Source organism: Miscanthus floridulus, chromosome 7 (genome assembly GCF_019320115.1).
Source record: "Miscanthus floridulus cultivar M001 chromosome 7, ASM1932011v1, whole genome shotgun sequence".
Classification (NCBI taxonomy): domain Eukaryota; kingdom Viridiplantae; phylum Streptophyta; class Magnoliopsida; order Poales; family Poaceae; genus Miscanthus; species Miscanthus floridulus.
Window position 1 is genome coordinate 110,236,934 of NC_089586.1, and position 9,605 is coordinate 110,246,538.

The window sequence follows — 9,605 nt, forward strand, 5'->3', positions numbered from 1 at the left end:
AGTTCAAATAGTTCTTCGACAGAGGTTTGGACCAATCGCAGCGGCGGACTCAATAGTCATCATATAGTGTTATGAAATATAAGGCGAGTCCTAATTAGAATCTTATTCTCATTAATAAGTTATGGCCCTGTTTGCTTGTCTTATGAGTTGTACTATTTCATCGAACGAATAATATTTTTCTCTCACAACAAATTAGCAAACAGTACTTTTCAGCCTTGGCTTTTCAACAAAGCGAACAGAGCGTAGGGACATGGTATTAAGTTACGTAAAGAGAAAAGAGGGATGAGTTTCCTCGATCTAGATGAAACTAGGTACATAAGGTTTCCAAGACTTCGAAATACAATGAAACCGGCATTGAGGGTAAGAGGTTTCATTTCATCCGGTTGTGTTCGATCTTGTACGTCGCAATTAATTTATATACTCCCTCCGTCCCAAAATAAGTGTCCATCTCGAATTTCGATGAGTCCATCGATCTCAACTTTGACTAGGCCATGTTCGTTTCTCTGAAAAGCCAAGCTGAAAAGTACTGTTCGCTGATTTGTTGTGAGAGAAAAATACCATACCATGGCTGATAAATTCAAGCGAACATGGCACTAAAATGTGTATCTCAAAATAGGCTAATCTAGCAGTTTCATTGTTGCTTTTCCTAAAGCATTACCTTCAATGACCTAGCTAATCTAGCATACTATTAAGGGTTTGTTTTGATTGTAGCTAATATTTAGCCCCAGTCCATTCAAAAGGGGAAGAAGGGTAATTTTGTTTTCAAGCCTTCAACTAGTTATAGTCAATTCCGCTTTATTTAGGATAATTTTTAGTCCCAACTAATAGCTACCCCCTTATCCAATCAAATCCTAAGTGTGTATATAAAGAGTGCCCCTTGCAAGTGGATCATGTTTTTTTTTTCAATAATTGGGAGTGGATCATGTCGAAGCTTTCATTAAGATTTTCATAACCACTAAACTACCAAACCAGATATGTGATGGAAATTATTGAACTAGACCTCTGCTAAAGGGGTTTTCTGGTAAAAACTTCTCTTGATCACTGTTCTCATCCAAAGCTTAAATTATGAGACTCTGCTGGTTCCCATGATGATTTATTTAATCAGGGTGTCGGCAAAACTATTGGCTGCACCTGCTGCCATCAACCTCAGCCATGTCACGACTCACTCTGCAGCCGCAACCAAAGCATGATGGCCACCACCAAATATCCCATCCTGCTCCTGCCCCTGCGCCACACCGATCCTGCCGTGCATCCCCCTCGCGAGTCGCGATACCTGAACCTGCTTCACCGCGGTCGCCGTCGCCAAGACAGTATACGTGTCTCCACTCACGGCCAGCCCGCCCACGCGGCTGGCTGGGGAGCGCACACCCGGCGGCGGCCCTCGCCCGGCCGGTTCTCGCGATCGATCAGAAGCGGAGCATCTCCTGATCGGCAGGAGCCGTCGCGTCGTCTTCAGCGGCAGCTGCCGCGCGCCGCCGTGCCCGTTTAGCATCCTTGAGGGGCAGAGGGCGCCAGTGCGGGCAGGCAGGCAGGCGTGTGGTCGCCGCGCACTCAGCAGGGGAAAGGGACCCAGCCCTTGCCCCTTGGGCACACGATGACGATGCACCGAACCTGGGCGCGGAGGAGAGGCTAGTTCTAGGCTAGCTAGTGGGGACTAGGGAAAGGAAAGGAGCAGCAGCCCTAGGGCGTCGCTCGATCGATCGCTGAATGAGAGAGACCGGCCGGCGGCGTCCTGCGTGCGCTCCAGCTGCCATGGGCCGGGGATCGCGAAGCCGCATCCGCAACGGCCTGATGTGCAGTGCAGACTGGAGACTGCAGAGTCGGAATAATCATTCAGATCTCAGCGCAGTGCAGGATCTCGACTAGCGTAGCAGGCAGGCATGTCATCCAGGAAAGGCAGATCAGTAAAGCCTGTGCCGTGACTGCTATCCAGGCTGAAAGGAAGGCTTCGACAGTGAACAGTGGGAGAGCGCAGGAGGGAAGCGTGTCCCGGCCGGCGCTGGCCTCGTGGGCTTCGGTTTCATTCGGGTACCGTCTTCATTTTGCAAAAAATTTCAAGATTCATCGTCACATCGAATCTTTAGACGCATACATGAAGCATTAAATATAAATAAAAAATAAAACTAATTATACAGTTTAAACGAAATTCACAAGACGAATCTTTTAAGTTTAATTAGACTATGATTGACACTAATTGCCAAATAACAACGAACGTGCTACAGTACCACTTTCCAAAAAAAATTCGCCAACTAAACAAGGCCTCGGCGAACACTACACGGATGAACTAGAGACCGCCGCGCCGCTAGGCTGTGCACTAATCTGGCCAGCCCATATGCGGTTACAGATTACTCCAACAGGAGTACAGGACTTTGATCAAACGAAGTGTATAGCGATGCCGTGCTGCTGCTTCACGATGATTCGATGAAGGACGAGCAGTGAGACAGCAGACGAGCAGCAGTCCATGGGCATAGGCGAGGGACGCAGATCGGCACATACAGGCGACGAAACGGCGGTGTTTGGGAACATGCATGTATGTATGGAGCATGGGCATGGAGATGTAGGTACTGCTTCGAACAACTTCTCCTGCGACAGATTCGGAGCTAGGTCGCCAGATGATCGTGAGCTTCGTGATAGTGCCTTGGCACTGAAGAAACGATCGAGCGGCCGGACTCCCGTGCGCTCCACCAGGGCGAAGACCGACGGGTGCACTGCAGTGCAGTGATGGATCGCTCATCACACTCATCATCAGCCGGGAAAGGGGCAATGACCTGACTTGACTCGAGGCTGCCGACTCGGATGGAGATGGAGATGTAGCCCCCATGTGATGTGAGCTTATTTGGAATGGGCAGCCAATGGGATGGGATCATGGGAGGTTTGTTCTGTTCCCCTCGTCTGGAAAGGGACTTGACTGTAAGTGAACTTTCAGAACGCCCACACCCCCACAGCATGTAGGTAGAGTACATAGCAGCATCAAATTAGGTTGCAGAGGGCAGTATTCTATGCCAACTAGTGGCTCTGTTTTTCAGCAGTACTTTTCAGCAAACGAACAATGTTTTTCTCTCACAACAAATCAGCATCAGCAGCGGCAACGGCTAAATTTTAGCGAGCCAAACAGGGCCAGTATCAAGTAATGGGAAAATATGAACATGATCTTGGGAAAACAAGCTTCTATTCAGGCTTTAAAGGTATCTTGGGAACAGCCCGATACAAAACAGCAAGCTTTCCGCCAAATAGAAAGGTGATGTGTCTACTGACTTACACACAGAAGAACAGTGCTATAACCACTAACAAGCTCTATTGAAATACATGAGGATGAAAATCTATCATCTCATCAAGCATCTCATTCGGGACAATACAAGCGCTACCATCACTAGAGAATGTGGTTAGTTTTGTAGCATGTACAAGGAGTCAAGGACTACTCGCTTTCCACTAAAAAGGACTACCAACTCCAACAAACTTCGCCGGTTCTCAGAACAGCGTGAGTGACCGGGGCTTTGAGAAGATGTTCAGCTTTCTTTGGAAAAACCTGGACGACTTTGACACCGGCTGCTTGTGAACTGAGTTGTTGGGAGCATCCTCTACCGCGCCTGTGGCAGACACTTTTTGTGAACATGAGTTAGTGAACTGGTCGCTTCGCCTCATGTCCCGGAGAAGATGAAGTAGCTTCGTCGAACAGCTTTTCGCTTCTTCGGTTCCGTTTACCGACAAGTCCACTAGGGCAGGGATCACACCTTCCTTCATTACAAGTAGACAATCCTCGGCACTACACGAACATATTGCTAGAAGTATAACCACCGCATGCTCTCGCTCTGTAGGGCTTCCTGTGTCCAGATATTCTGCTACAGAGGCAAGACACCGATCGGTTCTTGTAATACGCACTACAGCTTCTTCCATGTCGCTTAAGTTCCGCAAAATCTTCAAACAGCACTCAACAAAGTTTCCTTCGGTGAAGATGGGGACAAGCTTTGAGATTATTCCCATTGAAACTAATGAAGATCTTATATCAGCGTCAGATGAAAGCTCGCAGATGATCTCCAGAGACAATTCAAGGCCTTCAGTATCTTCAGATGCCAGTATTTTGAACAATGGAGGAGTAACAACAGAGGCCATCACATGAGATTTTGGGCAACTCAAGTGCTTAATCAACTCAAGCAGCGTCAACAAAGCTTTAACTTTTAACTTGGAATCAAGGAAGGATGTGATCAGATGAAATGATTCTTCATTCATAGATTGAACTTTAGCCCTACATGTAAGAAAATATATGTTTGAAAATAATCTCGTGAAATATGATGTATGAATATAAGTGACTGCCCAAGACCAACTAAGTAACAGAATACAGAAATATAGTGATAAAGCAGGATGATTGTAAGCGTAAGCCTACTTTGCCATGTTATACTAAAAAGGATGGAAATACATATGTTAATGTTACTGAACGCCCAACATAAGAGTAATAAAGCAAGGGTGCATATTTGATCAGAATAATAAGTGACCTTACCTGCTATTGGAAAGAAAAGCAAGAAAAAACCGAAATCCAGCTTCCTGAGCTTGCACACTGTAGCTGCCAGTATCATTTCTCAAGAATTCAAGGAATGCTTCAACAAATCCATTTGACATCATAGCATATGAAACCTCACTTTCATAATCAAGAACGTTCTTCAAATCTTTAATTGACTTGTCTTGCAGTTCTAATGGGAGCATGGACAGCTCATGAAAGAAGTTCAGGAACATCTCCTGGTTGAAGTTGTGGAACGACAGATGCTTTTGATAGTCAGCATTCCAAGAGAACTGAGAAATATCTTTTGAATCCTCCATGTCCCTAGCGTGGGATGCATTAGAAACATAACTGGCATCAGATAATGCAACAGACGTATTGCTGTGATCAATCACAAAACTGTTGGCCTTTCCAGCAATGAGAGGTACCGAAACATTGTGCAAACTTGACATAGAGTAACCATTCAATTGCTCTGGTAAGTAACTGTAAGCATTTTCGCTTGGAGGGATAAAATTGGAAACTGTAAAACCATGCTCTTTGCACCAATTGTAAATGAGATCTCTCATGCAGGTATTTGGGATCATGGAGAAGTTCTCTAGCTTCATCTGTGTCCTAGGACAAGTATCATATCCTTCATTGAACCACCTCTCAATATATTCTCTTTCATAAGTCTGTCCAGATGTTATTATAACAGGATCATGCATTAGCTTTGTTGATATTGGGCAGCAGAACTCTGGAGGTGGAGTAGCTGCTCCAGACATATTACTGTGATCCTCATAAATCTGAAAGTCTGTTGGTGTGTAACATTTTCCAGGAGCGCTGGCATCACAGGAAGGTGTGCTCAGAGTTAAAGATTGACTTTCAGATTGTAAATTCTCGTTCTGTTCACCAGAGTCCTGTCTGATGCTCTTTCCATACTTCTTAATGAGGTACAGGAAAAACTTAAGGACCCCCTCCTTTTTCGGATCATTACCACTAACTTTGTCAAGCAGTTTCTTGATTGCTCGTCTTTCAATTAAGACTGCTTTAGGAGATGTCAGCTCCAACTTTGAAGCAGCCTGCAGGAATGTCTCAAGTTCTAATTCTTCACTTGTGTCGGATTGCCGGAGCATCTGTAAAATGGCTTTGCCAGCCTCTTCTTCCATTGGATCAAGAACAAATTTGACATCCCGAAGATCATTATGGACTTCAGCAATCTGTATGCAGTAATGCAGTAACAGTCAAACAAATTGTAATACATGAACTTATACGATAAAGCAATATATTCATGTGCATAGGTCCCCATAATACCTGTGAGTGAAAATGAGCACACTCGGGTTGAGTTGCAATTTACATAAGTTTATTACACAGATTATTTGAAGTAAAAACAAACACTACTTCATAAAAGTTGGTGTGGCACTTTGTTCTATACGCTATCAGAACACAATGTGGCAATGGGACAAGTCGGTCATTTTGCTCTGAAACCAATACTAGCAATTGAACTGACTTTTACAGATTAAAAAAAAAGACTAAAACATGAAATCATATCAGCTAACCTGATTAGCTAGTGCTGGTGGAACCATATTCTGAATAAGGAACAAACTCCGCCTCAGTGAGTCTCTGATCCTTTCACATCTTGCTACAATTGTCTCTCCAGTAATAGCCTGAATCATGAATATCCAAAATCATTAAAGAAAGAAAAAGAAGGCACGAAAACAATATGCATAGGATATCAGAATACTTATTTCCCATCAAGACAACGTACCAAGTAGAGCTTACTACAGTCAATGCAGTGTAGGATTATGAACCTCCCTTTCTCGACAATATTGTATAGGTTGCATAATTCCTGTATGCCTGCTTTACAACCTGGTCGAGCAGCCTCTATTGACGGAAGAATAGAAGAGACCTTATCCAACATCATTGTCAGCTCACTACACATTGAGCTGTGAACCTAAAAAAGCAAAACAGCAAAGCATGAATCACATCAATGATAGGCACAAGATGATGAAACGGAAAGAACAAATATAGTATCTACATGTACAGGAAAACAGATCTATAAGAATAATCTAGAAAGATGACTCATAAGCTTATAGCAACGAAACAAAATTGTTGAAAAAGATAAGATTGGTAAACTGAGCTCCTCACTTTTGTCAGGTCACCAGACCTTATAACACAAGGATTTGTACTTCTACCACAATTCAAGTTCAAATTGTCTAGCAAATTCAACAGTTCACTTGTGTTTAAATTTGCACGATCAACCATGACACAGAGGCACATATTAGCATCACGAAAAGGAATATGAACATGTTGCCACATGCAAAGAGTTTTCCTACTTGCGTGACAGAGGTAAGACCATACACTTAATGTTCCAATGAAAATAAAAACTGTTGTTAGAAAAAAAGAGGGCAATATTTAACCTTGGGGCAAGATTTGCGCTGAGATATACCCATCACTTCATTGTTACCGTTCGCCATCCACGAAGAAGGCTGCCAATCTTGATGATGACACTGTTCAAGACGAATATTATAATGTCAGAAAGAATCTGGGGGGGAATCCAGTCTTATGATGACACTGAATAGTGTTGTTGAAACCATATCAAGTCCAAGTGCACTTCATAAGTGAATGCTTAGCTACTTACCAATTATCAAGGATAGAATAGTTAGGTCAACCAGAACTGTCTAATCTCAAAGGATATGATGGATCATTGCAGCAAAGGGAAGGTCAAGCTTTCTTTATCTACTCATCATTTGAATTGTGTGAAAAGTTTGACTATTATTTACCTTTATCCTGATCTAAAACAAAGAGCAAATGACATTTGGATATTTTGGAAAAGATTCATGCCATCAATGTTTCCAGTAATTACCTATTACCATTGATTTGCATGGTGAATGTGCTATGTCAAAAAGTCAGCAATCAAACAAACAGATCATACAGGGTCAACTCTACCTAAATAACATTTTGAACAATGACCAATATTAGCATTCGTAGACCTAATAGTCAATACCTTCCGATTCTGTGATCCATAAATGTATGGTGCTAGTCCTATGCCAACTCCTAGTTATCCAACATACGCAGAAGTCAATAATTGGTCAAATCTGCCTTTTTGTTCTTTCTAACATTGAGGCATTAAAAAAAGAACCAAAATGTCATTCATTTCAGTTGAACTCCCACCATAGGTAAAAGGCAATTAATTTGTGGATATGATGCCTCTCCGATTTCTTATTGTGATAAAACAAATGTTTCTTCAGTTAAATGCATATTGACTGCCGCAGTACTTGCTCTCTTTGACACAACACGATACGTACTGTCAATATTCGTGTGTTTTTCTCAAAAATAGTAATAAGCATTTGGCCTCTTTTTTTTTTGCCCAAGAACCGTCTTCTAAAACCGCTCTGACAAAATTTCTAGTGTAACTAAACTAATCAACATTTTGAGTTTTGACTTCGCATTGCACCAACTGTACCAGTCCATCCTTTAACTCCTCACAAACTTTCAGCCCTACGAACCAAGCATAGTTACATCCTGCAAGTGCTATGCCCGCCAAAGTAGAAACTAGATAAAGCAGATTTACTTTGTAACATGATTCCCTATCAATTACACTTATCTAAGTCTTTCCCTTGAGTTAGATGACATTAAACGACTGTTAGAACACCATGAGTCAAGAATGGCAACCAGGTCGAGTACTCGTGCAGGAAAAATTAGAAAAATACAAGTAGGAGAAAAGAAACAATACAGGTCGACCCTTTTGTTATTACGAGATAATAAGGGGTGGACCTAGTAGACGACACAAAGGTAGGGGTTTTCGGTCCCATGAAAGAACAGGACAGGAGTAGGAGAACAATTGATTCCTCGATATAGGTACAGAATCAGACAGCAGGACCGCTCATCTTTCATGGAAATGGCAAAAATTCTCATAAGTTCTAGAAAATAAAGCAATCGTCTGAACTGATCTTACTGAGAGAGGGGAAAGACAGCAGAGAATAGAAGAAACCCTACAAACAATCATCAAGCACCAATAGTGGTAGCATAAACAGAGCAGAAGGTGAAAGGAAGGCAACCAACCTTCTCGTGAAGATCTCCCGGTACTTGCTTGATGAATCGATCGAAGCAATGAATCCAGAGGCGGAGGGTGCTCTCGAAAACTCGGGAGACGATCGATGCACGCAGGGAACAGAGGGACCTCCTGTCTTGTCCCCGGAAGAACATCAGAATGGAAACTCCCTCTTCCGCAACCACAAGCTGAAACAAACGTATGCAGAGAAATAGAGAGAGGAGAGAGGAGACGAACCGCTGACGAATATGATCCTTCTCCGGCAGCGCAAGGATTCCACCCGGCTCACTGAACCATGGCTGGAAAAGCCCGGCACCTGAATCCGCACGCAGGAGCAGTCGATCAGGGAAGGCGGCGGCCCTACTGCTTCTCTCCTTCTCCCCTGTTTCTCTCGCACCTGCTGAGTGCTGACCCGCCCCGGCTGAGACGGATAAAGATAGCGCCCGCGCCGCGAGGGAGAGAGAGGAAGAGGATGGAACGGAATCGTGGAAGAAATGATGAGAGAGAGGGATGCGGGCAGGGGCAGGCAGTGGCACACGGCGCCCCGCACCGCGCACGCTGGTGTTTTATTCGTTTCGGGCTCGTGTCTGAATTCTTCTCCCGACTGCGCAGCCCACCGCACTCCACCACATCATCACCTTCCCGGTCGTCGCCTCCGCGCAGGCCTAGAGGGCCTAGCGGTTTGCGGGGCCCGCCACCTCGGCCCCCTTTCTCCCTGCGTTCTCCTCGGCTGAGGGAGACCGGGGAGAGAGATTAGATTAGGCTGCTGTGTTGGCGGGGCCCGCGTGGCGACTGGACGATTGATCTCTGTGGCTGCGAGCGACCCCCGCGCGCCACCATCCGCGATGATTTGCGAGCGCGGTGAGCGCGACGCGGCCCCGCCTCTGCGGCGGCTGGCCACCCACCCCGGAGCCGGAAACAGCTACGGATTAGCAGCAGGCAGCAGGTTGCGTCGCCGGATTACGACAGCAGGTTAGTAGAGTAAGCTAGTGAGCAGTAAGTTAAGACCCTGGTTGATAAAAATAATCTCTAGTGATTCAAATATCCCATAATAAATTGCTCAAAAAAAATATCCCATGATAC

At 44.5% G+C, this 9,605-nt stretch overlaps 1 protein-coding gene across 3 annotated transcripts; it reads right to left on the reverse strand.

Annotated features, from left to right (window-relative positions):
• Nucleotides 1-3,046: 3,046 nt before the first annotated feature.
• On the reverse strand, nt 3,047-9,107 carry LOC136467550 (U-box domain-containing protein 6-like). 3 transcript variants are annotated; one of them, XM_066466302.1, is made up of 7 exons: nt 8,760-9,106; nt 8,534-8,654; nt 6,889-6,978; nt 6,237-6,422; nt 6,028-6,135; nt 4,496-5,688; nt 3,053-4,243 (listed from the first exon to the last, which is right to left on the reverse strand). In XM_066466302.1, the coding sequence occupies exons 3-7, from the start codon at nt 6,943-6,945 to the stop codon at nt 3,469-3,471; spliced, it is 2,319 nt and encodes a 772-aa protein (XP_066322399.1). In that variant the 5' UTR covers nt 6,946-6,978; nt 8,534-8,654; nt 8,760-9,106; the 3' UTR covers nt 3,053-3,468. The 3 variants fall into 3 exon arrangements, with proteins under 3 accessions (XP_066322398.1, XP_066322400.1, XP_066322399.1); XM_066466301.1 differs by having other exon boundaries at nt 3,047-4,243; nt 8,534-9,107; XM_066466303.1 differs by lacking the exons at nt 8,534-8,654; nt 8,760-9,106 and adding an exon at nt 7,110-7,406 and having other exon boundaries at nt 3,049-4,243.
• Nucleotides 9,108-9,605: the final 498 nt, after the last annotated feature.

Bases quoted from the DNA above. Each gene is read 5' to 3' on its own strand.
- LOC136467550 (XM_066466301.1), bottom strand. From the start codon at position 8,677: ATGTTCTTCCGGGGACAAGACAGGAGGTCCCTCTGTTCCCTGCGTGCA. The intron at 5,689-6,027 runs GTTAGCTGATAT...TACTGCATACAG, and splicing joins CACCAGCACTAGCTAATCAG to ATTGCTGAAGTCCATAATGA. The intron at 4,244-4,495 runs GTAAGGTCACTT...TCTTACATGTAG, and splicing joins GCTTTTCTTTCCAATAGCAG to GGCTAAAGTTCAATCTATGA.